General features: G+C 41.8%; 1 protein-coding gene across 2 annotated transcripts; it reads left to right on the plus strand.

Annotated features, from left to right (window-relative positions):
• The first annotated feature begins 706 nt into the window (after nt 1-706).
• LOC115054663 (sodium/potassium-transporting ATPase subunit alpha-1-like) lies at nt 707-21,973 on the plus strand. Of its 2 annotated transcripts, XM_029519985.1 has the most exons (23): nt 709-784; nt 11,056-11,169; nt 11,705-11,764; nt 12,941-13,042; nt 13,194-13,295; nt 13,506-13,619; nt 13,885-14,019; nt 14,383-14,500; nt 14,616-14,884; nt 14,967-15,275; nt 16,422-16,556; nt 16,677-16,872; nt 17,002-17,177; nt 17,297-17,433; nt 17,555-17,705; nt 18,948-19,116; nt 19,199-19,353; nt 19,506-19,629; nt 20,387-20,532; nt 20,663-20,793; nt 21,018-21,119; nt 21,265-21,356; nt 21,601-21,973. In XM_029519985.1, exons 1-23 carry the CDS (start codon nt 773-775, stop codon nt 21,627-21,629), a joined length of 3,078 nt encoding a protein of 1,025 aa, XP_029375845.1. In that variant the 5' UTR covers nt 709-772; the 3' UTR covers nt 21,630-21,973. The 2 variants fall into 2 exon arrangements, with proteins under 2 accessions (XP_029375836.1, XP_029375845.1); XM_029519976.1 differs by lacking the exon at nt 21,601-21,973 and having other exon boundaries at nt 707-784; nt 21,265-21,523.
• The last annotated feature ends 5,560 nt before the right edge of the window (nt 21,974-27,533 follow it).

The raw sequence follows: 27,533 nt of genomic DNA on the forward strand, positions 1-27,533 counted from the left end.
AGCAGTCAGAAATTAGAGCTTCTGTTCAACTTTGCAAGATTTTCACGCATGTCCAGTATGTGTGCAAAATTCAGCCAAACTGAACCTCCAAAAAAGAAAAGAAATGCACATGGCATCAATTCAGCTCTTATATTAACAAGTGGTCTGAAAATTTTAAAGAAAATGCATGTGTGTGTGGTGGTGGTGGGGTGGGGGGGTTGATTTTATTGATTTAACATTTTTTTTAAAATTTCAGCATCATTTCCTTTTTTCCCATTTCTACATTATAAACACTGTAACAGTTTTTGTGATATTTTAAAGATCATGTTATATTTTGTTCGTGAGTGTGTGAGTTGTACGGCATGCAGCAAAAATAATAATAATAAATAAATAAATAAATAAATAAAATCAATAAATAAATAAATAAAAATAAATAAATAAAAAAATAGCGAAAGAAAAACGCCCAGTAATGGCGGAGGCCCCGCCTCCATCCGTGGGGTTACCATGGCAAACGGCGTCGACGTCACAATGGAAGGAACGCCGTCTATAAGTATTGGAGGGTCTGCCGCGGCGTCTCGGAGCTCGGATGAGTGTGCTGGAGGAGTGACACGTGCTGAAGAAAAAAAAAATAAAAAACAAAAAAAAATATAAGGGTGGCATCCAAGAGTTATCTTTTATTTTAATTTTATTTTTTACATTTTTTTAAACGACGTTTGTTTCTGATTTTTTTTTTTTTTTTTTTTTTTTTTTTTTTACTTGAACTGGGAAGAATTAAGTTCACATCTGAGCAACCATGGGAAGAGGAGTGAGTACACACGTTTTCTCTGTTTCTCTCCGTAACTGCTGTTCATGTTGATGCGCTGTGTGTGTCTGTGTCGGGGGGCAAAAATGGTGGATTTCATGTTCAAAAGTTTTCCAATTGAAAGCAGTGAGACTTTAAATCGCTGTTGTCACCGCGGGGGGAGGTGGAGGGTCACGTGTTGAAATAAGATTCATTTTCTTCTCACGTCTGCTCTCATGACTTCCGTGTTTTCGACAGCGAGAACACAAAGACCCCGTTTCTTTTCACTTTAGTTAGCATTTTGTTTATACAGCTACGAAGGCAGGAAGGTTTTTTTTTTTTGGGGGGGGGGGGGGGGAGCTGAGCTGATGAAGTAAGTTTCCACAGCTCACAAAGATGCTTCTCAGACAGCCTCGGTTTCCGGTTACATAAGGGGATGTTCTCCGACGGCTGGCTGTCAAAGTTTTCTCTGTATTAGCTTGAAGTTTTGAGCTTGGCGGAGAAATGACGGCTGAATGGCAGCGGAGGAGGGCAACATCAGTCTAATGTGTCGAACAAAGTGCAACATGTGCAGTCCTGCAGCTGCTCCTCAACAGATACCTGCCAGTTTGAGACGTTTGGTTGTTTTGTTGTTTTTTTTTTTTTTTTGTCGCCCCTCAGTGGGAGAGATGTGTTAAAGGTCCAGCCCATCTCTTTTTCTGTCCCGGGAGATTTTGCAGCCCTGCGACCAATTAACCTCAACTCATCTGAAGTCACATCTCCACACCTTTTCAGGGGCAGTGTCATGGGAGTGTGGCTGCAAAGCAACAATGCGCTGGGTGGCACGAATGTGGCTGCAAGTTGCAGAGCGATTTGCACGCTGCCTTTCCAAGATGTCATGAAAATATAATGTGCCCAACTGCATGCAAGAATCCATCACTGGGGATTTATTGATCTTGCATTGAAAGGGGCTTATATTGCACGTGACTAGTCAGAAAGTTGCTGTTAAACATTGTGGCTGTAATCTTTCAAGGAAGGTTCATCAGTCTGTCCTGCATCAGACGATTTTCTCATCTCAACTGGGAGTATGAGATTCAGACCATCTCCTTATAAGGTGGACGTGTCCAAAGAATACACAGCCTCTGTCAGTAGCACATGTTGTTCTTCTTTGAGTTAAGATTAGGCACCACACAGCAGTTGGTTTTCACAAACCTTAATCGTGATTTGTGAAATTAATTCCCATTGTATGAAATATCAGCCATTGCCACACCCTGCCATGCAGTGTAAGAGGGACACTCATTACAGATTCAGCCTGCAAGGGATGGAGAGGTAGTTGGAGCGAGTGAGACGGAGAGAAAGATGGTACGAAATGATCTGGCGGGAGATGTGAAGCAGAATAGCTCGTTCAGTTTCACTTCTTTTTTCCACGCCACTCTTTTAAGAGCCTGAAAATTTAGCACTCTCCCGGCTTCTTGGCTTTTGTCACAGTTTTTTTTTTTTTTTTTTTTTTTTTTTTATCATCCCATATGTGATGAAAGCCATGCCCTGCCCCCCATCCAACCTCCTTCCATTTCCCCACTGTGTCTCCCCTCCTTTCCTGCCCCCTCGAGCCCTCCCTTATCCTCTCCTCTCCTCCAATGCATTCAGTAAAAGCACTGTCAAATAGCTCGACTTGGGAGAGATTATCACAGCGCTTCCTTGGTCTGAGGATAGATAGATGGAGGGGGAGAAAAGAGAGGAAGAGAAGTTGTAATGGAGAAGAATCAGGGCAGTGAGAGCGCACACACAGGTATGAGAAGAGCCACGGTGATGATTCCCCTCCTCCCCCTTGTTTTGGACATGCACCTCCCAATCATTTCTCATATGAGATGACTCTTTTTGCTGCTCTTTTCATGCTCCCCACTGTTTCTCATCAGATATACAACACATTGCAATAAACAGACAAAAAGCAAGATAGCAAAGAGGAGCAAGGGGAGGGGCTGATTGCTTGAAGGAGGCAATAGTGTGGAAGGGGGGAGGCGGGGGGGGGTTTATATTAAGAGGAGCCAGGAGGCACCAGTTGCCGCATTGCCACTGTTGAGCAACTTGGCTCCCAGACATGATAGAGAGGAGGCAGGGAAGAGGCTGGGGTGGGGCTGATTGGAGCAAAAAATTTCTGTATTTTAATAAAAATTATTTACTGTCATTTAGGTTTTTGCTTGCACCTTGTGACTTCAGCTGTAACTTGTTATTTTAAACCCCAATTTCCCTTTTTTTGGGATGTTAAAATGTTTGATTATAGGTCTCTTCAACACGAAATGGAGAAGGAGCTGAGCTCTGTCAAGCCTCATCTCTCTCCCCTGATTGATTCTAACTGGCAGAGAGCTTTCAAACTCAAAGGAGACAATACATCTATTTATTTCATAATCTTATATTATCTCTCTGATCCCCAAGGTGAATAATAAAGATAGAAGCAATTAAAAAAGCATACTCTCTCTCTCAAAAAAGACTGTTGAGCAAAATTTGGTTCAGCAGGTATTTGGATATGAACCTTTTAGAATATGGATTTATGTGTATTTGATGAACATGTGCATAAATAGTTTTTCACAGTAGAAGGATCCATATTATGCTTTCATGTTTTAAAAAAGAAATTCCCAACTGCAGAACCTCAAGTCAACATTTTGAAGATGTTGGCTGATTGAATTCAGTTGTTTTTAAGCATTAGAGTTCAAATTTAGTGTCTTCATTCATTTTTCAATATATTTTAATGTATAACTGGACTCCAAATATATAATTGCTGATGCTTTTGCAAATGATCATTAGCTTGTAAAATTTATAAATGATATCCCAGTTTCGCTCGGTAGAGTAACTGTAAAGGCGTCAAGTGCATTGATTTGGCAACCATGAATCGCTATTCCTCATTCTTTCCCACTTGGCGAAGACATGAAAAGGCATCTGTAACTCTGGGTGAGGGGTACGCAGGAGAAATGATATTCCCCCATGCAGAATTATCTCTGTCGGCAGAGATGGCAATCCTCAACCAAATCCGCGTTGAAGAGTGACTGTTTACTCCTGAAAACTGAGCTAGCAGGGCGGCCACGTTGAATCTCGGCGATGGGGCACCCCGACTGCACGTTCACATCCATTCTTTACAGTCTGTTTCCCCCTTGTTCTCTCTGTTTGTACCTGCTTTGCTTCTCTCTGTCCCGTTCTCTATTTCTCTGAGGATTTAAAATTCTTTCCGCTCGGCAGTCATTGTGTATTAGCCGGGGCTTTTGTCACACGCCACCCCTTGGCTGTGACAGAACACAGTGTACTGCCTCTCTCTTTTCTACTCCCCTTTTTCCATCTCCCATTGAGCCCTGTTTCATTTCTTTTTTGCTCTCTTTACTTCTTTTGTCTTCTCTTTCCTTGATTGCTTTCCTCTCAAGTCCTCTCTCTCTTTCTATTTCCTTCTGCATTTCTTTCACATGCCAGCTCGCTCTGTCTTTGCATGTTTGGCTAAGCAGCTTGAGCCATGCGATTTGTTTTCTGTGGCAGCTCTTTGAACTTTCACTGTGAGCCTGTTGCTCACTAAACGTGGGACATTCACATTACAAATAGCAAACTCCTGAGTGCACCCCTCTGATGTTGTCCATGCATTTCCCCAGATAAACAAGTATGTTGTAACCTTCCAAAATATAGACTTGTCAGAAGCGCAGTTCTTCCCCTCTGCAGCCAGACGCGTCGGGAAGTTACTCACATGAATATGAGAAGGTATGAACATTTTAGGCAAGTACCAGGAACCCACTCAGCTTTCCCCCTTGTGAGGAAATGATGCAACTTGTCTGTCGTGTCTCTGGAGGTGTGGCTACAGTCTGACAGTACAACAAAAAACAGCCATTGATTTACTGGTCCATTCATCCGTGTCCAGAGCAGCCCCAGGTTGTCCATTCGGCTCTTGAGATAATAGTTCAGTCCAGCTTTATTTATAAAGCACTTTAAACAGTGCTTTATAATGGACAGTTTTTTTTCCCACAATGAGAACAATTTCTTAAGAATGAGCCTTTAAATAAATGAAATATGTGTGAAATGACTGCAGATCTTTGAATGCACCTTATTTAAATTACCACAATGAATAGAGAATAAGCAGCACCCTGCTTACAGATGACATCAAAATTGATGATTTTTTACTTTGTGGCTCAACAAATGTTTATATTTCTGCTTGTTTTTATACGTGTGCGTTTAACTAGCTTAAAATATGCAAAATGATGCAATATTTACCAAGGAAACCATTAGCTAAGTGGCAAAGATGTGCAGTGCAAGCCATTACAAAGCCTCAGGGAAGGTATTTCTTTGTGTATAGTTCTCTTCAGAGGGGAGTTCAAGATGAGCCTCTTGGTGAAGCTGAACTTCACAGATGAAAGAAAACAAGATGAAGTGGAAACTTAAGATGGAGTTTTAAGAATTCAGACAGCATCAGCTTGTGAATTAGGCATTTCCGTGATATTTTGCGTCACTTTGCACAGAGCAGAGGTGCCTGCAAAGTTCCTAACAAGAAGAACCATTGATTCGTTCCTCACTTTTGTTCTGTTTGGAAAAAGCTTGAAAGTTGCATGGGACGTGAAGGGAGTGTTAAACACAATCCTGTGTAAATTAACACACTTTCTTTTCACTGTTGAGATTAAAAAAAAAAAGGGGAGAGTTGGAGGAAATGAAAGAATAAAGGGGGGGGGGGCATGGGAAGAAGGAAGGAGAGCGAGACGATAGGAGGGCCTACAACATGTGACTGTCCATTCACATTTCTCAAGAGGTGTGGTAATAGTCGTCGGTAGCAACCGGGCAAAGTCCTAGGGCAGTGTGTGTGTGTGTGTGTGTTGGCACAGTTGAATGAGCAGCTTGTGTATCTGGCACAAGACTCTGGCACTTGGAAGGACTGTTTGTAGGAATTCAAATCTGAAAAAGTTTGTTCTTTGAGTAATGTGGCTGCTTGACCGAATGCTCTCCTCTGACATGTGTGTTAGGATGCTGTCCTCTGCGGGAAGATATAAAAGGTGACAGGGCTCAGAAATTCTTGGTGAAGTTGGGTTTTTTTTTTGTGTTTCATTGCTCTTCATTCAGCTACTCCATTCCTGTTGTTCACATCACAAGTCCTTCCCTTTTCCTTGAATGTTTCCGCTCATTCTCAGCTTACTCATTCACTTTCCTGACCCATCTATGAAAGTTTGTAACATTTGACTGTCTCCTGACACTCTGCCCCTCAGTTAATATCAGTGTTGGGCATCATTTACTGGGTTAAACAACACTGGGACCAGTGTAACTTGGCAGGACGTGACTGACGAAGGGATTTCACTCAAATTTGGACCAATAAAGTGCCTCAATTTGGCTGCAGCCTGTTTTGACAGCCTAAAGATAATGTTTTCCAAATGTTAATTGCAATTTCCTAGACTGGGATAAATAAAGTATCTATAAGTATTTTTGCATGAAGAATGACGACGATGTGGTGTATGGTCAGCGTCACTGGCAGATAAAGTTTCCCACAAGCCTGTGGTCTTAGTTTTCACATGACAAGATTAGAGGGTTTTTTGTTTTTTGATAGAGATTTCATGGGTGACGTACAAAGAGCCATTGTTCCGTGTGCAGTAGCCTTCTGTGTGCGTGTTTGACATAGTGAGTATGGGAGAGAATCAACACTTATTCACAACAGTTTACGTTGTTTTTCATCTGTGAAAATTTCCACTGTCATCTTCTGTCATTTCACTGACAGAGAGCATCCATTTCTGTTTGCCTCTCCCTCCTATCATCTCTTCTTCCTTTGTCTGCCATGACAGTTGTTCTGCTTTTTCTATCTGTATATCTGTCTCACGCTGTCTCCAGTCCCTTTCCTAACATCCCCATTGCTGGTTGGAGGCTGTCGATGACCTTGAATTCTCTACTCAAAGTTAGCATTTGTTTTCCCCACATCCAGAAGAAGAATTCAGCTTACTGTAACTTTGTTTGCAGGAAGCAAGTCAAATTCAGACAATACTGAGCGTGAATTCCCCACAGACACTGACACAGACAATATAATGAAGGTATATGCACTTAAGATTTCAATCATTGTCTGCCACTCTCCCCATAGCAAAGCGATACACAGTGTCTCCAATGATGTCATTGAATTGAAGATTTAGTCCAAGTGCAGCACCACAGCCTCTCATTTCTATTCAGTCAAATGGTAAGTCCAGTTCAGTGCTGTCAGCAGGAAGTGGTTTCAACAGGCTGCCTGAAAACATTCTCGCTATTGGTGGCAAGACCACAACAGGTTGAATTGTTGTCTTGATGGGTTAAGAGAAAATGCATTCTGCTCAAGGGAATGTCCCTCAAAGACACACACACACACACAAGCGTTTCGAGTTTCACCGCTCCACATACTAATAAGAGCACTGAAGGTGCAGAGACAGGGTGAGGGAAGTGTCAGTAGTAGTTGGTTTCATTCTGTAAGTTTCTCAACTAAATCAAAGTCACAAGCTGTAACTGGAAAGGCAGCAGACGTGTGTGTTGGACTTCTACTGCAGACAAATATGTATCGTGAGCTCATTAGTGCTTTTTCTGTTTGTTTTAGATAAATGAATACCCATAAGTTATTTGCTATAGCAGCAGAAACATTCTCTTCTTTCAGAGAGACAAAACTCTGAGGTGCAAAGGGAGAAATCAGCTATCCACATGTTGAGACGGATCAGGCAGGTCAATCGGATTTTCAGTTCACCGTGCCCTGTAAAGGAAATGTCAGGAGCAGACACTGTCCCCTGTAAACAACTGCTGGGCTCCCCAGAGCAGAAAATGGCAGTTTGAGGTTGAACGTTTTAATATCAGGGATGATCTGTTATGAAATGGCTCAGCATTTCTGTTCCAGCATTTCCTCTCCCTCCATTCATTCACTTGAAGTGGTCTACTTGAAATATCAGGCGATAGGATCATGGACATACGGAGGTATTATTGGTTGCGAGACAAGCTCTTCAGGTAATCAAAGAGCGAGTAAGTGAGCGCTCAAGAAGGTACCATTCATAGAGAAAAATCCACTTTGTGGGACATACTCATACGTTTTCTCAATGAAATATCTCAATCTCTAAAGAAGCGAGAAAATGTTATAATAAAGCCCAATTTGAAAAAGAATAAATCCAGTTTTATTAATACAGCACTGACTCATATCAGACTGAGTACTGGTCAGGTCTAGGCCACTCTCTTGATAATATTAGGCCACATCCGTTAGTGAGCATGTGGAGACAGTGGAAACCTTAAAGACAAGCAGCTCGTGGTGGATGGCTGTCTGCCCCGACCAGCAGTTTAATCATCGAGGACAAATAAAAATGGCAAATATTTACATTTCAGGAGCTGGAGCTGGATTTTGTGCAGTTTTTTATTGACACTTTGAGCAGTCATTTGTTGCAGATTAATTACATCTTTGTAACTCTGTCCAGTCGATATGCATTGACACACTACATGCACAGTATATTCAGGATTGTACATCATTTCTTTTTTCTTGCTTTTCGAGCAGGCTGAAATAAACCCTAAACTCTAGTACTCTGCTCACTCTGTTGTAAACAACTCCAGCTTCACGCTCTGGATTGCTGTGTATTGTAATTTTTATTTGCCTAAAGCCAGATGGCCACTGGGAGCCCTTAGGGGTCCAGAGGCTAAGATCTGGCCGCAGTGATCCAGACCTAGACTCAGTGTTTTCCCAGCTTAGCCAACCAGGGGGGCTGGAGCAATAATAACATGTGCTGGAATCACACATTCTGCTCTGGTTGCTCCCTGGGACACTTTAAAAGGCGAATGCAGTTTAAAAGCAATATTGGTTAGCATGTTTCCATGACTGGGACCAAGTCCAGGATGACCATATTTGGTCACATCAGTGTGGGGGAGCCTTGCTTGGGTCATTCTGTGTCTAAAATATGGCATCGAAAGAATTTTCAAAACGGCAGCTATGGACTATGGTGTTGCATGCAGAAAAATGGCCCTTTTAGTCCTCTCTTATTGTTTCAGCAGCCTCCTTCTATCATGGTAACACCTCTGATCCTTGTACAGTGCTGAATTATAGATGAGCCTTAACCGCTAATCAATGTTGGCCTCTAGTGTTGCGATCTGTTACCTCTGTGCAGCACGCTTCGGCTTCACTTTCCCTCTGCAGGTCCCACACACGCGTTAAGAAGCCTGTATGTTCGCCTGTGATGGTGCGAGCCACAAATGCACGTAAACCACAGCTGGATGTTAAATGTGGATTGGATGTTGTTTGTTGGCAGAGGGAGAGTGCAGTTTGTGCATCATGCCAGCTATGCAGCCTGATTTTTCGCTGGAGAACAGTGGTGTCATGGTGCCAGATAGAGCAGGGTAGCGCTGAAGTGGGTCGGATTCATCCTCACAGGGACATGAATGGCTTCCCCAAATATTAAAAGAATAATATTTCATAACTTTTGAGATATTCTGTTGCATGATGGAGTAACATGGATACAGAGTGGATGAGATAAGACATCTTCTGGGTTTTAGCTGTGTGGTTTAATTGGATTTTTTTTTTTTTTTTTTTTTAACTTTTTACTGTTTCACTCTCACATTCAGTGACTTTTCACCCACTTCTGTTGAATCACTACTCGTTTTTTGGAAATTTCCCTTCAGCACCTCCATTTCCTCCCCCTCCCTCATTTGCCCTTCCCCCTCCTTCTACCTATTACACATTCTCTTCTTCTCCTGCCGCCGTTTCACACCCCCTCTGGGATGAGGCCGTCTAATAAGACTCAAGAAGACAATCTTTGCCCAAGCCGTTCAGCTGCAGTGACCGCTGATAATGAGAGGGGATGGCTGTGGTGGAGATGCTGCACAGAAAGGGGACAGGGTGGGCTAAAGTGCTCGAACTAATGGTGTGACAGTGGACGGCAGGTCCAACAAATGATGTTGATTTTGGTATTTCAAGTGCGTTTCTTGTGTGAATATGATGTATAAGTTTCCGTAAGATCCAGATATGAACTACAACCAGAGACATGTTCCCAATGAATGACTCTAGTTTGGTTTATTGCTCTGCTCTGGGCTTTGGGTGAGGTTGAGGTGTTTAACTAGTGAGGTTATGTTTCAGAAAACTGCTGGTGCATGAATCAACCCCTGTGTGTCCAAGCTTTTGTCAACAACACCCTCTTCTTGCCAAGTAGGTGTTTAAACAAGTGAAATTTGTTTCACCCAGCAGCCTAATCTGTCTCATCATGTGACAGAGGCTCCTATCTTCCAACTGACCAAAAACCACATTGGAACCACTCCCCCAGTAGGTTTTCAATTTTATGTGAACTGTCTGTGTCTCCTTTGAGTATTTTTAAGCTTATATAATTTCCCACTAATTGGAAAAAATAAAAGAAGAGAAGAAAAACCTGTAGTGACGATCGCAGAGGAGCAGAATGTTAAAATCCTGATTGCACCCAGGTTCATTACTTGATGATATACAAACCTCCATAGGAGGGATACTATTTAAAGCAACACTGTCAAACAATGAATTAAAGTTGAGCTGAAACAGATGGAAGATGGGTTTCTAAAAGGAGACTTTCACGACAGAAAGTTTTTTTTTTTTAAATCCCCATGGAAGTCTTTTTGCAGTGACAGATGGCCATGGTAAAGACAAAGTCTGTGTACAAGACTGTATTCACTCTGCTCGTCTGACAGAGCTCTTCTACTTCAGCCTAAACTCTGTGACAAGTTAAGAGGTGACTGTTTTTTCTTCTACTGGCCTAGATAGTGGTGACAAACTGCCACAAACTTCAGCACAGTTTCCTCAGCTTTACACTGAGCTGTCTCCTGCTCTGTTCTCTTTTTTTTTTTTTTTTAAATATCTGGTTCGAAGCACATTGACTCACATGGACGTTTAAAAAGATGCAACATGACAAAATGTCTTCTGGCATTTTGTGTCATCAGATGTAAGAAGTGGTCACATTGCATCAGACACACCTCAGCAGTTTGGCGTGTTCGTCTTTTTTTGTCATTTTGTTATCATGTATGATAACAGGAGTTTTATCTTGAAAGGCACATATTGCCATATTTTTATAATCTTATTACAATACAGAGCTTATTTTTCTGTGCCCAAAAAGAAAAGAATGGCAAGAAATAAATAATATTTTATAATAATTAATTTATTTCATCAATTACAGTTTGTTTGCAGGGTTGTGCAATGAATGATGAGGAGTCGTAAGTAAACTTGGTGTTAATATCGATTCTATCGAAACTGGATATTGTTGCTCTGATGAAATATTTCCTTGGTGCTATGTGGTGGCTCTGTGTTGTTGCTCCTGCCACAGTGTTTCTCAGTTTTATATTTTGCCCATTTTTCCCTTTCACTGTGTATCCAGGAAGGACGTGAGCAGTATGAGCTGGCTGCCACCTCAGAGCAGGGTGGCAAGAAGAAGGGGAAAGGGAAGAAGAAAGACAAAGATATGGACGAGCTGAAGAAGGAAGTGGATATGGTGAGAGTCCAGTTTTGTCCCCTGATTGTCCACCGTCTCCTGTTTTATGTCTTCTACCCCTCCTCTCTCTCAAAATGACAAACAACAACTCAGCATTCCCAGATTTGATATCTTCAACCTGGCTTCTTAAAATGATACATGAACATGTGTTTTATTTTTTCCTCTTTCCTTTTCCTATGCAGCTCCATTACTCGTTTTTTTTATCATAATTTTCTTCCCCTTACCTATATATATTTTTTTTTTTTATCCTTCTCCTTTGCTCTTCTTTCCTTGTCTCCTCTTCCTCTTTCCCTCCCCTGTGTCATGCGTCTTTTGTTGGCTTCTCATACATTCATCCTCTCCATGAAACTGTAAATCATTTTCTCGTGTTGTAGCTCTATCCTGTGAGAGGTAGTCATTTCAAAATGAAAGGTCTGCAGACAAAGCGCTTCAAATACCACTGGACCTTTCCTGGCACACTGAACACACACACTCTCGTACAGTAGATAACAACACACAGGACTGATGACTCTGCCTTGATGCTTTCTCCTTCCAGGATGATCACAAGCTGACCCTGGATGAGCTCAATCGCAAATATGGAACAGACCTCAGTAATGTGAGTGACATTTATTTCATACGTCTGCATATTTTACCTGAAATACATTTCACCTGCAGCTTTAAAAAAATCAAACCCTGATTTAACTTTGTCAGCCACTCTTCTCTACTGTTCTCCTAGCCCTGTCAAAATGTGGACACACTTTCTTGTGTCCACATTTTTTAAATCAAAGTGGAAGAGATCTTCACCACTGATGATGTGATCAGCCACTACAGGCTCAGTCCCCTACTGCAGGATTTATGAAACAAAGAGCACCAGTGTAAAGGGAGGAGCGGGGGGGCTACAGGGAGAAGGATATGGACCAAGACAAAGGGAGGAAAGACATGGATGGAAAATTTTTCTTAAGTCTTGAAAAGAGACTCTCTCATCATTATAGCTGATATTGGCATCGCTGTGTTTGAATGTGTGTCTAAATAATGGAAACATTAGCAGGTGGTCAAACAGATGACTGCACAGAATTTTATTTTTACTCTGAATGTTTCTGCTACCCTTAAAGGGAAATTTCCTTGTCAACAATGAGATAAGAAGATTGATAATTCTTTTTTTTCTGGTCCACCACAGATGGATATATTTACAGTGATATAATGGAGTCTCTTAGCTGTGTGTTAGAAGCATGCAAAATCCCCTGCTGTCTTCAATGCAGCCTGACAACCCCCCACACATTTATTACACACTCCAACTAGCCCACACTCCTCATGCAAATGCACTCTTGGTCATGCAGGAAAGATCAAGAAGAATAGTTAATCAGTGTCTCTAAACTGGGGTCTCCAAGCTGCATGTGCGTGCATGCAGCAGTAGTGAATTATTTATCAGCTGGAGAAGCCCATCTGCCCTGATTTCATTGGTCCACATCTTTTTTTCCTTTCCTGGCCTCCTTTACCTTCCTCCTTCTTCTTACCTGCTTGCTTCCTCCTACTTGCTAATGAAGGAGGTGGCACTCTGTGTCTGTCTGATGCCGTGTTGCTTGACAACTAGTAGCACCCACAGCTCCTTTTAGACTTAAATGTGTCAGTATGTCTGCATGTGTTTTGGCTGGGGGGAAAAAAAAAAACTAAGATGTGCTTGAAATATATTTATAATTAGAAATTACCTGACCATCACATCAAGTATCAGTGACTGGACACATTGTGAAACATCTGGCTGAAATGCAGAATCGGTATCTTCTCCTCATATTAGGGTTTGACTGGTGCAAAAGCTGCTGAGATTCTGGCCCGTGATGGGCCCAACGCCCTCACTCCTCCTCCCACCACCCCAGAGTGGGTCAAATTCTGCAAGCAGGTAACATCAGCCTTGTTTTAAGGATTATGACTCGCATACAAACATCAGCCACACTTACTTTCTCATACTATCAATGCTATCAATGCATTTATATCTTACTTGACAAATTACTTCAGATTTAAAAGTTAACGTCTCCTCTGTCTTCATCCAGATGTTTGGCGGTTTCTCCATGCTTCTGTGGACCGGTGCCATCCTCTGTTTCCTGGCCTATGGTATCCAGGCTGCAATGGAGGATGAGCCTGCAAATGATAATGTAAGAAAAAGACCTATTTACAGATCAGCACATAGGTAAACCACAGCTCTGCAAGACAGTTCCACCAAATGTAGATTTTTGTTTTGTTTTTTTTTTAAATAACAAAACATAAAATTCATAAAATTGACTTCTGAATTATATTAAATATATATATATATATATATATATATATATATATATATATATATATATATGATATTTTATTCACAGTTGTACCTGGGTGTCGTGCTTTCTGCTGTCGTCATCATCACTGGTTGCTTCTCCTACTACCAAGAGGCCAAGAGCTCCAAAATTATGGATTCCTTCAAGAACCTGGTCCCACAGGTACCGTCATCCCAATTTAAATCTTTATTCATGAATCTATTTATCAGACTTTCTTGCGCATACATAAATATTGTCAGAATCCAAAAAGGATGCAATAAGCTCTGACGAATAATTTACAGCCTATTAGTGGTTGTTAGTACAAATGCATTGAGCTTTACATGCATAGATGTGAAAGTGGAGGCAGCTCAAACAGCTACAAAAGCAAAGTTTTGTTGTGTCCTATGTCTGACTGAAGTGTCTTTCTCCATCACCTCTTGACTTGCAGCAAGCCCTGGTCGTCCGTGACGGTGAAAAGAAAAGCATCAATGCTGAGGAGGTGGTGGTTGGTGATTTAGTGGAGGTGAAAGGTGGAGACAGGATCCCTGCTGATCTGCGAATCATCTCTGCCCACGGCTGCAAGGTTGGCACTGATATTTTCTCCTGCCTGGCACCCAACATTTCTCCTTCATGGTGTCAAAGTGCCACATTTGAACATAAAAATTTCTGACCGCGGCATTTGACTGTGAAGAACTGAATTCCCCCCTAAACCTTATTTTAAAGTCACTGTTTTGTAGACTTACTATGGTTATAAGACTTTGACCCATTTATGCCCCATTTTCCATTAACCTTCAGAGTCTTGAGTGTTTAATCCTTTCACCTGCCTATAAATCACATCACAGCTCCATCATGGAGCTATAGAGTCACATTTGACCTGAATCTGCCTGCTTCTCCCACCTTGTTTTCCTTCCTTCTTCCATCAATTACCATGTGTCTTGTTTTTCAGGTGGATAACTCCTCTCTGACTGGTGAATCAGAGCCACAGACTCGTACACCAGACTTCTCCAACGAGAACCCACTGGAGACGAGGAACATTGCTTTCTTCTCCACCAACTGTGTTGAAGGTGTGATGACAGTCTCTGAGTGTGACATTTTATCTGGGTTTCAGAGGCTGTAGTAAATCAAAGTGTGAGTCAGTGTTTGCTGATTTTAAAAACTATTTGATTGGCCTTGCTTTAGGAACTGCTCGTGGTATTGTGATAAGCACCGGAGATCGCACCGTTATGGGTCGTATTGCTACGTTGGCCTCTGGACTTGAAGTTGGACGCACTCCCATCTCCATTGAGATTGAGCACTTCATCCACATTATCACCGGTGTAGCTGTATTCCTTGGCGTGTCCTTCTTCGTCCTGTCTCTCATACTTGGATACACCTGGCTGGAGGCTGTCATCTTCCTCATCGGTATCATTGTCGCCAATGTGCCAGAAGGTCTCCTGGCTACTGTCACTGTGAGTGTTGATGTCTCATGTGTCTTAAATGTTTAATTGTGGATCCAAACAACAAAGTAACCCAAAACCATCCCATCTCCAGGTGTGTCTGACTCTGACTGCGAAGCGTATGGCCAAGAAGAACTGCCTGGTGAAGAACCTGGAAGCTGTGGAGACCCTGGGCTCCACCTCCACCATCTGCTCAGACAAGACTGGTACCCTGACCCAGAACAGGATGACTGTGGCCCACATGTGGTTTGACAACCAGATCCACGAGGCCGACACTACTGAGAACCAGAGCGGTGCCACCTTTGACAGGAGCTCGCATACCTGGGCTGCCCTGGCCAGAATTGCTGGACTTTGCAATCGTGCCGTCTTCCTGGCTGAGCAGAGCAACCTTCCCATCCTGAAGGTGCATCTATGGTCCTGATTTCCATTTCCTCCACAGCTCTGTTGTTTCCTAGAATAAATAATACCAAAATATTAATCCTACTCTGAGACAACACATGAGCTGTGTCATGCTTGTTAACATAAAATTAGCTCTTAGAACTAAAATTCTTAAGTCAGACTTATCTTCCATCCTTTGTTCAACAGAAGAAAGCTTTTTCAGTTGTTCCAGGCGTTTGGTTTGTTTGCTTATTATTTGGGGAGAATTTAGAAGTCTTGTATCCCTCACTGAATGTGCCCAATATAACTAAACAGCTGTCACATACTTTTTTTTTCTCCACCATATTTTTACTTTACAGAGTGCTCATTTTTCAGTGAAATATAAACTAAATAGGGGTGCTGTATGTGTTATCTTTAATTATATAACTTTAACTATAATACATCTGACGAAGAAAGCTTTTCTATCATCATCTAATAATATTTGCACATCATATGACCTCTGCTCAGATGTTTGCCAGTCAAGCCAACAGGCTTGTTCTTCATGTCACTATCCCTGGAGTGTGCACACGTGTGATAAGCAAATAATTATTATTCAACCAGCCCTGAAAAACGCTCTGACAAATGCACGCCCAACACTCCTGTCCTATCCTTGGAGCCCAGTCATTGTTTTCTGCCTCAAGTTAATAACCTCTTTATCAGCTTGTGTGCGTTTAAGTGTGTCAATGTAGATGTGTGTGTTAATCACATGTGAACATCTGGCTGGTATCTTGGCTCTAATTAACAGTCATTGACTGTTCATAAGTTCAATCAGTCACTTAAACAGTAAAAGGAGTGTAAATTTGGTACCTGTGTTTATCCAAGCTGGTGATTATGATGGAAAAAAGCCTACCCCAAACCCTAACCACTACGACGTTCTCATGAGGATCTAAATTACTTATGTTTTTGCATTATAATATCATAATATTGCATAATATCAAAAAAGTAGAGATGGACATGGATTAAGATTGAAATCTTGTATTAAAAGGACCAATCATTAATCTTTTGAGTGTCTTCAGGATATTCGTTATTTGCACTTAAATTCAATGCAGAACAATATTTTGGAAAACTAACTGGAAAGTTGACTTAATTGTGCCCATGATTATATTATATTGTTGTTGTTTTCCTACACTAGAGAGATGTGGCCGGTGACGCCTCTGAGTCTGCTCTGCTGAAATGTATTGAACTGTGCTGCGGATCGGTCCAGGAGATGAGAGAGAAAAGCCCCAAAATTGCAGAGATTCCATTCAACTCCACCAACAAGTATCAGGTGTGAAAACTGTTGAGGTTGAATTACTTAAAATCTTCCCTCAAATCAATTCCTTCTTCTTTTCCTTTTTATAAAAGTAAAAAAAATTAAGGATTTAATAACTGTCGTGTTTGTCCTCAGCTTTCCATTCACAAGATTGCAGCAGCTGAGGGAGAATCCAAACACCTGCTGGTTATGAAAGGAGCCCCAGAGAGGATTTTGGACCGCTGCTCCACCATCATGATCCAGGGCAAAGAGCAGCCTCTGGATGAGGAGATGAAAGACGCTTTCCAGAATGCCTACCTGGAACTGGGAGGTTTGGGAGAGAGAGTCCTGGGTAAGGATACATGGATGGATGAGCCAAATAAAGACACAAGTCTTTATTAAATCAGCCAAAAAGCTCAACATCCCCAAAGAGGACTTGTGCTTCCCTGATCCCACCTTCTTTCTGTCATGTTCCACTCAGGTTTCTGCCATTTCTACCTGCCTGATGACCAGTTCCCAGTGGGCTTTGCTTTCGACACCGATGAGGTGAACTTCCCCACCGAGAAGCTGTGCTTCATTGGCCTTATGTCCATGATTGACCCCCCTCGTGCTGCTGTGCCCGATGCTGTTGGTAAATGCAGGAGCGCCGGAATCAAGGTGTGATCTTAAAACCCATATGAGAATTGACATTCTTCTTCTTCTGCTCATGTGTTTTTGTTTTGACAGCATAAATTCCACAAAAATGAACTGAGTAGCATGTGTGCCCTCTCCCCTAGGTTATCATGGTTACAGGTGATCATCCAATCACAGCTAAGGCCATTGCTAAGGGTGTGGGCATCATCTCTGAAGGCAACGAGACTGTCGAGGACATTGCTGCTCGTCTAAACATCCCAATCAACGAAGTCAACCCAAGGTACTGTCGACACAGAGGAACCTTGTTTGCCTGGGGCGGTAAACAACATGCAGTTTCCTGTGGAACACATCTATTTGTTCAAAGGAGTGACAGTGATCTAACAGCTGTACGTTTCCTCCAGAGATGCCAAGGCCTGCGTCGTCCACGGCGGAGACCTGAAGGATCTGAGCCCAGAGCAGTTAGACGACATCCTGAAGTATCACACTGAGATTGTTTTTGCCAGAACCTCCCCACAGCAGAAACTGATCATTGTGGAGGGCTGCCAGAGACAGGTGGGAACACAACAAACCAGGAGATGTGTGTCTGTGTTTTTCATGCTCACTTTACTGTTTAACACAGCATGTGCCTTAACCTTATCCTGTACATGCATGAACAGATTTTTGATATCCCAACCCCCTAATGCTAATGATTATTATGATTTTCATCTTAACCGTTTATTTCATCGTTCTTCTTCATAACTTTCTGGAAAAGCTCCAGTGTAAACACATTCATCTGATGTTTTACATATCAGAAAGTATTCTTTGTTGCTTTGCACAGTGCATTTCTGCATAAATAGCTGAAAATTACTCAGTTGAATACAGATTAGATTCAGGAGTTGAGTGTTGATGGTTGTTCTTATCAAATTCATAAGTCATCAGAGACGTGCTGTCACCAGTGAGACAAGTGTAGCTCAGTGTCTGCCAGAAAGCTGCAGAAGTCATTAACATAATGTATTTCACTTCATCCCACATGCTTCCTGGAGTGGGAGGGGTATTATTGATGACTTGGTTTTGCCATTTGAGCCGATGAGCCCAGTAACTTTAATTCAACTCCTCAGTTACTCAGCCATGCAGTCTTGTAAAAGCTATTTGCAAGGCAGCACTAGCTGACAGGTGAGGTTAAATTTCAAATGTGTCTCCATTCACTCAGAGGAGAATCTGTGTTTAAAAGAGGAATAAACAATCATCCTTGCTGTAGGCAGCTATATTCCTGCCAACTCGTTCAAATGTTCACATAATGTGGGAAAGTAATATTTTCAAAGTCACTTTTTTGTCTTTCATGGAAGTTTCAGTCGATTTATATCTGTAGTTACTTTGAGATCGAAACATTTTTACCCAGAATACCTCTGTAAAATTACCACTTAGCACTGCTGTCAGGTAAATTGATTGAAACCATTTAAAACTCAGCAGTTTTCTGTCACAACAGAAATTAACGTGTGTGTGTGCAGTGTTGTTTAAGGAAAGAGAATGGAGATGTTTCTGTTTCAGTCATATATTCACGAGGTAGTTTGACTTCCTTTTATTTCTTAAGCTGAGAAATCACGTGACTTTTTGCGCTTCTGTAATGACGTCGTACCATTTGAGAGAAATCACCATTCAAAAGATCGAAATACTTCTGGCAGCTGAAAAAATTAAATCTTAATCCTGATTATACAACGTGTAATACAACAAAACAGCGTGAAGCGTTCCTTCTTATCTTTACCAGTCGAATTTACGCACTTGCTCTGAACACTTCCCTCTTCTTCCTGTCTGTAGGGTGCCATTGTGGCTGTGACAGGTGACGGTGTGAATGACTCTCCTGCTCTGAAGAAGGCAGACATTGGCGTTGCCATGGGGATCGCTGGATCTGACGTCTCCAAGCAGGCTGCTGACATGATCCTGCTGGATGACAACTTTGCCTCCATTGTTACCGGTGTGGAAGAAGGTAGGAGATTGTGCCAAACAGCGAAACACTTACACACTATGCAGTACACGATGGCTCTATTTATGTCTCATATTCACATCAGGTCGTCTGATCTTTGACAACTTGAAGAAGTCCATCGCTTACACTCTGACCAGTAACATCCCTGAGATCACACCCTTCCTCCTCTTCATCATCGCCAACATCCCTCTGCCCCTGGGAACAGTCACCATCCTCTGTATTGACCTGGGAACTGACATGGTGAGAGCTGATTGAGTGAATTTTGACAAATAACAGCCCTAGTATTGGCGTCATTAAAAATAGAAAGATATTGCAGGAAAGAGTTCCTTTTTTTTTCTTTTTTTAAGTAAGTGTATTGTGTTCATTAATTAGTGCCATGTCCTGTCTCCCAGGTCCCTGCCATCTCCCTGGCTTATGAAGCAGCTGAGAGCGACATCATGAAGAGGCAGCCCAGAAATCCCAAAACAGACAAACTGGTGAACGAGAGGCTCATCAGCATAGCCTACGGACAGATCGGTAAGCTTGATTTCAAATCCAGTTTTACCAGTTGACCAAGCACCATGCTTATGGTTTAACTATAGGCAGGAGTCTGCTCGCTATGGTTCCTTGGTAGAATTTTATGGAAAGGCAGCTCTGTATCTGGGTGGTCCATGATAAGCTGAAGATTGGCATGCACCAGAAATAGGCTCGTGCTGATAGAGGAGGTGTGTGTGTGTGTGTGTGTGTGTGTGTGTGTGTGTGTGTGTGTGTGTGTGTGTGTGTGTGTGTGTGTGTGTGTGTGTGTGTGTGTGTGTGTGTGTGTGTGTGTGTGTGTGTGTGTGTGTGTGTGTGTGTGTGTGTGTGTGTGTGTGTGTGTGATGACAGAGCTGTGCGTCTGGCCTTTGATTTCTCCCTCTTGGGTAATAAAGCCAAGAATAGGCAGGAAACCCCCGAACTTCCTGAAATACCTTATAAGAGCAAAATACAAAGAAATAATTTGTTTACACTCATCTTAAGTTCATATGCAATTAAAAAAAAACATGTATATATGAGTAATCCTAACTTGCCTGTACTTTTGGTTTTAACATTTTTAGAGACTGTGTGTGTTTTCACGATTACAATTAAACTTCTGATTCCTTTGGGGACAATCTAATTGCATTCTTATTGCAATATTGCTTTCTAAAGTTTTAGATTCTAAATAGACATATTTTATATTTATTCAGACTGCTCAAAAGACGAGCTAATTTCACTCATAAAACATTTTATTTTCTTTACTCACTTCTCTTTCATGCAGGAATGATCCAGGCCCTGGCAGGCTTCTTCACCTACTTTGTGATTCTAGCTGAAAATGGCTTCCTGCCTAAAACCCTACTGGGCATCAGAGTGGACTGGGATAATAAATATGTCAATGATCTGGAGGACAGCTATGGACAGCAGTGGGTTAGTCACATTTGTTGCATCAACCCCAAGTAGAGATTAGGCAAACAGATTAGCCACCAACACTCAATGTATTTTTGCTTAATGTTTTCTTTTTCGTTTTGTTTATTTGTTTTGTTTTGTTTTTTTGCAGACTTACGAGCAGAGGAAGATTGTGGAATTCACCTGCCATACGGCTTTCTTCGCCAGCATCGTCATCGTGCAGTGGGCTGATCTGATCATCTGTAAGACCAGGAGGAACTCTGTATTCCAACAGGGAATGAAGTGAGTCGAGGAACAGCCACTGTTTGTGAAAACCCACTTTTCCCATCCCTCAACTGTCTCGAAAAGTCTCAGCTGTAGATTAAAGAGCTCGAGTTACCCTCTGTTATGTTGGGCTTTAAAGAGGATGTATTGATCTTCAAAAGGCTGTATTTGCTTCTGCTCTGTGACTTATTGAATTAGTGTCTTGTTTGGGAAAATCTTCAGTGCTCCCCTGTGTATTTCAGGAACAAGATCCTGATCTTTGGGCTTTTTGAAGAGACTGCCCTGGCTGCCTTCCTCTCTTACTGCCCAGGCATGGACGTCGCCCTCAGAATGTACCCTCTCAAGTGAGTAAACGCACCTCATAAGCCACTTGTAAACCATGGCATTGCGAGATTAGACCTTGATTGTGTTTTCTCCACCCAACACATGTTGCCCATCCAGGCTTGGGCCTCTGGATTAGTTTTTCATTTCATTTTGTGTGTTTTCCAGGCCCAACTGGTGGTTCTGCGCCTTCCCCTACTCCCTGCTCATCTTCATCTATGATGAAATCCGTAAACTGATCCTCAGACGCAGCCCAGGAGGTGAGACCAGAATTCATGCACTTGCTACCTTTCCTCCTCTCTCCCTCTGCACTTTTGTGCCTCTTCCTCTCTTTCTTCTGCACTTTTCCGTTATGGTTTCCTCTCCACCTCTCACTGCCTTGTTGATCTTTAAGTGTGCTGTGGGTGAATAAAATCTGATAATCAGTATTAAAATTTAAACCTACCAAGAAGTTGCCTCTAAATCTTTTGTGTTTGTGTTTGCTTTTCCTCCTTGTGTGTCCAGGTTGGGTAGAACGGGAGACTTACTATTAAAGATCCATCAGCCTTTCAATCCAGTCAGCTCGCATCTTCTACTCCACTCCCGTCTTTGCATGAATATTGTCTTGCTGCTCGGAATAAAATTTTAACCTCTGTGGAAAAAAATTTGGAACGTGTTGTTATATTAGGGAATGCTTGATACTACTATTAGACAAATACTGAGATGGAACATGCTGATGATGCTGATGATGATGATGTTGATAAATGATAATGCTAATAATGAAATGAACACTGAACATTGACATGACTATGCGTGCCTTGTTTCTGAAACAGGACCAATTTTATACATGTTTTTAACAGTTATAAACGTTCAATAAAAATGCGCTTGAGTCAGGTCCCACAAATGCTTCCTGTGCTCATTTGTCGTGTGTTCCGTTTTGACTTGGGAAGGTGAATTGAGATGATTGCACTCCTTTCCTGTATAATAGTACAGGAAGGCCACTGAGGTGCCAGTACATTTGTAATTTAGTTATGTTTCATCGTATTTTTGCGACAAACACTTCAATCTGACTTGTTTCAGATTAAACTGTTCATATTTAATAATTTATCTATTAATAGTCCACAGACTAATCAGTTTTAGCCAATCACGCAGTATCCTCTGTTACATTTGAGTTTTTAATAAGTCTAACCTGGAACTGTTTACAATGAGACCATTGCAGCAGCTGTTGTCAAGGTTGAGCCAAGGTTTTTTTTTTTTTTTTTTAAATCACTGGAACAAGAGAAAGGGTTATCAGGTAGCTGCTTTCAGATAAGTGCTGCCACTTGATAAAATTCATGTACAGTGTATTTACTGTACTGTTACATAAACAGGTTTGATATGATGTATGCAGACTATTGTGTTCGTATTGCCAATACTAATCAATGTACTGTGTTTAGTGCCCGGTCTAAGGGAAGAAATGGAGATTTAACATAAATTGATGTTTTCTAAGATGACCAGAAATATGCAGAGGCAGCCCTTTTCTCAGTTGCATAAGGCCACGGTGCATTGTGGGTGTTTTAGCAAGCCAAGAGAGACTGGGAGGCCTGATCAAATATCCATTATATTTACAGCTGGGGGTCTCAGACAAGCTACCATATGAGCTTCGTCCTCCCACTGAAAGCCAGCTGAGTCTTCATAAACACACACAAGAGCAGACTTTAAAGACTTCTACAAAATGAAGGCAAACACTTGGCAGCCCAGCATGAGCCTTTAAAAAAAAAAAAAAAAAACTTAAGTCATTTCAAATTATTTCCATCTTCTTCTTCGTTGTCTATTATAAGTAACACAACACTGACGGGCTTCTTAGCCACCTGTAAATTTAATTACACTTTCAATGTATAAGCAGACTTACCATGATCTTTTAACTACAGACTGCTAATGTCAGCAGCTTATTTAAAAAAAAAAAAAAAAAGATTTATTGAATTATTTTGTGCCCAGTCAAACACACATGGTTTGTTCCGCCCTCCCACCGCCACCAAAAGGAGCGAATGGTTCAGTCCAGCGGTCTTCAGGTGTCCAGCAGGTTCAAGTCACCTGGAAGAAAAAAAAAAAAAAAAAATCAGAAAACGGTGTTTCCGGCTGACCTGCAGCTAAAAATGGAGGAAAAGTCCAAACAAAACAAGAAAACTGAAGGAAGGACCAGAAATGTGAGTTCCAGACCGGTGTGAACTGGACTGTGAGACAGCTGGGGAGCCCAAAAACGCAGATTAGCAGCTAATTGGCATCTTAATTGTACTTTTGTGAGGGACGAACCTCAACTCCGCATGTTTACTTTAATGTTGTCAGTTTGCAGTAACAGAAACGGTTGTTTTCCATAAACCTCCTGGCCTCGACAGTCCTGCGACTGTGTCTCTTGAGTCAGAATCTCTCCATTGTCATCGCAGCAAGCAGAACCCAGGCTGAGTTTTTGCCACAGCTGTTGGTGATTAAGGACGGCGTTTGCTGTCGTACGCAGCAGGAGGTGGAACTGAGCAACGCCTGTGTTTGACACATGTGCAGAAACTGTCTGCACTGGAGTGGACAGGGGAGGTAAACAGCAGGTTAAGTGGAAAAATAAACGTTTGGACCAAATGATGCAATAATGATGCATCCTTTGTGACACAATGTGTGTGTTTCGTGCTTCTATTACAGTGTGAAGCAGCAGGTTCCTAAGAGGTGGTGATGACACTGAGGACTCGTCACAAGGTGAGCACAGATGAGGCACTTTTGTAATTTTGGGCATTATGCTAATTTGGGAAATTAGTTTCTCTGTGTTTTGTACACACACTTACACTTACACTTACCTAACATGCCCAGAGCAATATGGCAGAAAACAATTAGATGGGTTTTTAGAAGCTAACAGTAGAGGATGCATTCAAATGTGTTTCTCTAAGTTTGTGGATATTTTTGACCTTGTTAAATAGAAAACAACCAAATATGGACATCTGTCTCTCTCTGGTCAAATGGCTTCATATAGCAGCAGTGTGTGTGTCCTGGGAGCTCATTAAAGGGAGAGACATCTGGAGCTGTTGATGTTGGCCCAAGTGGAAGGCAGACATGTCTTTATGTAGAAAGAACACATGGATCTTTAACGTGTACGTGTACACGCACTCGTGGTCACATGAAAGGACAGGGACAGACTGTGAGGCTCCGCCGTGTGTTGTGTGCGTTTCTGTGTCAGCGCACACTTTAGCTCTGTCAAGATATCGCACGTCTCCCAACTGACCTCTGTGACAGCTCTGGTGCTCTGATCTCTATTGTGTGTGTGTGTGTGTGTGTGTGCGCGTCCGTCCGTCCGTCCCATGGAGCACGCACTGACAATGCGCCGGTGACTGGGCTCACATCGCTCCTCTGCATCTCTGAGGATATGCTGTGTTCAGAGGGGATTAGTTTGTGGTGACAGATGTCATCCTATCTGGGAAGGAAGCTTTGCACGGTGGGTGGGTGGTGGGGGGGGTGACAGGGACAGGAAAGGGTATAGCCTTCAAGCTAATAGAACTCATCCACTGGTGAAGCAGTTGTGCCAATGCTCTGGCCCAGGCGATGCAATGTTATCCATCATAGTGGTGGTTTGGCCTGTCTAATGCATCTTAGCGGACATTCCTGATTAATTAGAAGTGAATGCAATATTTGTGTTTACTCTGCAGTCACCGGGGTAAAAGATCCAATAATTACTTCAAGTATTCTCAAGGACCAGCCTGCATTTGACTCTTCATTGACCTTGTCAACCAAAATGAGGTCATTTATAATTGCACTACCAGTCAAACGTTTGGACACAAACTTAGTAGCACAGTAACAAATGTAGCATACATCACCCAGATCTTTCAGAAACTTTAAGAAAATGGGGACTGATGTGGTAGTCTGCCATGCCTGTGTAAGCTGGCAAAAACAGATTGTTGATGCAATCACAAATCTTATTCTCTATGGACGCTTTTTAATTGAGGCCATGTTTCAGTTAATTTGTGTTATTTTGCTATTTTTTTTTTTTTTTGTGTGTGTGTGTTTTTTCTTCTCTCTACTTTTAGACACAGGCACAGCTGCTATGTTTGTTTCTGTGGACGTTCACATTGAGGATTGGTAGCTGTCTGGATCTATATTTGGTTGGTTAATGCCTTCCTGTCAATCCTTTCGTGAAATAATGATTTTAGCTGTGACATGTTTTGGTTCTGACATGTTTAATGAGTCTGAATTGTGGGTTAGAGTCTTCCTCCTGTGATGGATATCAGTCAGCCTGTCTCTCCATTGTTTGATATCTTTAGTAATGCTGTAAACATAATCATATGAAGAGGAAACTTACCAGCTGAGCTCTGAGATTTTGCATGATTGAACATTCACATCCATCACCACTAAGGTCCCCAGATGGTGACAGTTGTAGGATGAGGTTAGCTTTGTGCTGATAAAATGTTGAACTGTCCTTTTCTTGCTTGACGTGTTCCTCTAATAGGAAACTGAATATCTATTCTTATCATTGAAGTGCCATGTTCCTAGCAGTTTTTAATAACTGCACAGAACAAATTATGACTTTTCATGTCAACAGAAAGTCACAAGCGTCCTCTCCTGTCCTGCAAGGTAATGGTGCTGTGTCATTTAACAGCTTCCTTCCTGAGTTTTTTTTTTTTTTTTTTAATAATAACTGTGTTTTGAAAACTATATTGTTATTGAATAATTGCAGGATTTTCCTGTAATCCATTACTAACCTGTAGCCTAATCCTCTGAGTGGCATTATTGTTGTTCTGGCAACAGGCAGATCTTTATAGCTGCTTCTGCCTGTCATTTCTAAAAAGACATTATGAGCTACAAAATTTGTCCAAGAGAAAAGAAGGGGCAACTTTTGCCTGTTGCTTGATTTAGCCTTGGAGGGCTAAACCAAGTTACAGAAATGTTTTGCCACTTCCCATCCTCTTGCGCGCCTTCTTCTCTTTCTCTAGTGCTCTCAAAATCCGCTAGTAAGAGGCAGCAGGCAGCCTTCAGGCAGAAGTTATTTCTCAGGCAACTGCAGCTGCCTACTCTCAGCAAACAAACAGACACACATTAAGATTTACAGATGAAGAAACCATGTCATTGTTAATTACCTGACCCAGTATAGATGTGTGTATGTGTTTGTGCTGCTGCAGGCCTAAGTTACTGAGTCCTGAGTTGGGGGAGCATCTGGTTTGACAAGAATGGGCGATTATAGCAGCATGTAGTTGATAAGCATGTGCGCGGTGTATGCATATGTGTAACTGCATATTTATGTTTCCTCGTAGCATTAGCAGGGTAGTAAGACAGCTCAAAGTGGGAAAATGGGGCCTAGGCTGCCTCAGTGCCTAATTTATTGTTTATTATAAAATACCTTGGCATGTCTTTAAGCAGGAATCCATTAGGGTCTGTCTTTTTTCTGGAAGGACTATTACCAAATCTGTTAATGGCAGAAAAGCCAGTGAATACTGTATAAAAGGATTACCTTCTGGTCATATGTATAATTCAGTCGTAAATGGCATGTAATAAAACCCAAATGGAGGAGAAATAGAGATAGTAAATTGAATGGAGCCATTCTATACATTGAAGCAAAATGGATACGACTTTTATGCAATATTATGCTTTATGTCAAAACGGATTGAGGTTTGTATAACATGGTAATAAGAAAAAAGTGATACTTTAGCCTGCCATGCAAACCACATTTAGTTTAAAACAGAAAGTTTCAGCTGGAACCAATGTAAGACAGAGAGGAGACAGAGAGGCTGTTGGACAGAGTGTGTTTTCAAAGTGTTGAATAGGTTTTCAGGAAGTAGTTTGTTCTTCTCCACTGTGCGGGCCAACGTCATCGTCTCTGGCCCACACTTTTTCCACTGCCTTGGCCAAGTAACTCTCTCTCTTCCTCTCACACATGTGCTCACTAGCTCACACAGATAAAATGAATGAGGCACAGATAGACAGCAGACACACTGGCTTCTTGAAACTAGTTTTAGAAAACTGCAACACTGTCCTTGATTTTAACACACGGACACCCACAAAGTAACAAGCCTGCTCCCAGCTACGAATGAAGTTTCTGGAGACCTTTGTGTGTTTGTGTTCGTGTGCGTGCGCGCGCGTGTGTGTGAGTAGGTTGAGCATTTAGCCACCAGTGATGCTGGTGGCACCACAACAATGTGGTCATTATTGGACTCAATACAAAGCCAGAAGGAGAAGAAGAGTAGGAGGAGCAGAAATAGATGTCACAGAATATACACAGTAGATGTATTTGTGGTGTTCAAGCCTCTTACAGGGGACTAAATGGGTTTTGGTTGCTTTTTTTAATATGAATTTTCACCCACATCGGCCCACACTGCTGGTGTACATCCTTGATCTCTGAAGAGAATATGTAAAGTCCATGTGAGCTATGGCTTAAAGATGTTTTGCTATGTTTTACTTATTTGCAGTTTGCTGTTACGTTTACTGAATTATAGAGGTAATGTGTTCTA

This window comes from Echeneis naucrates, chromosome 2, assembly GCF_900963305.1.
Source record: "Echeneis naucrates chromosome 2, fEcheNa1.1, whole genome shotgun sequence".
Classification (NCBI taxonomy): Eukaryota; Metazoa; Chordata; class Actinopteri; order Carangiformes; family Echeneidae; genus Echeneis; species Echeneis naucrates.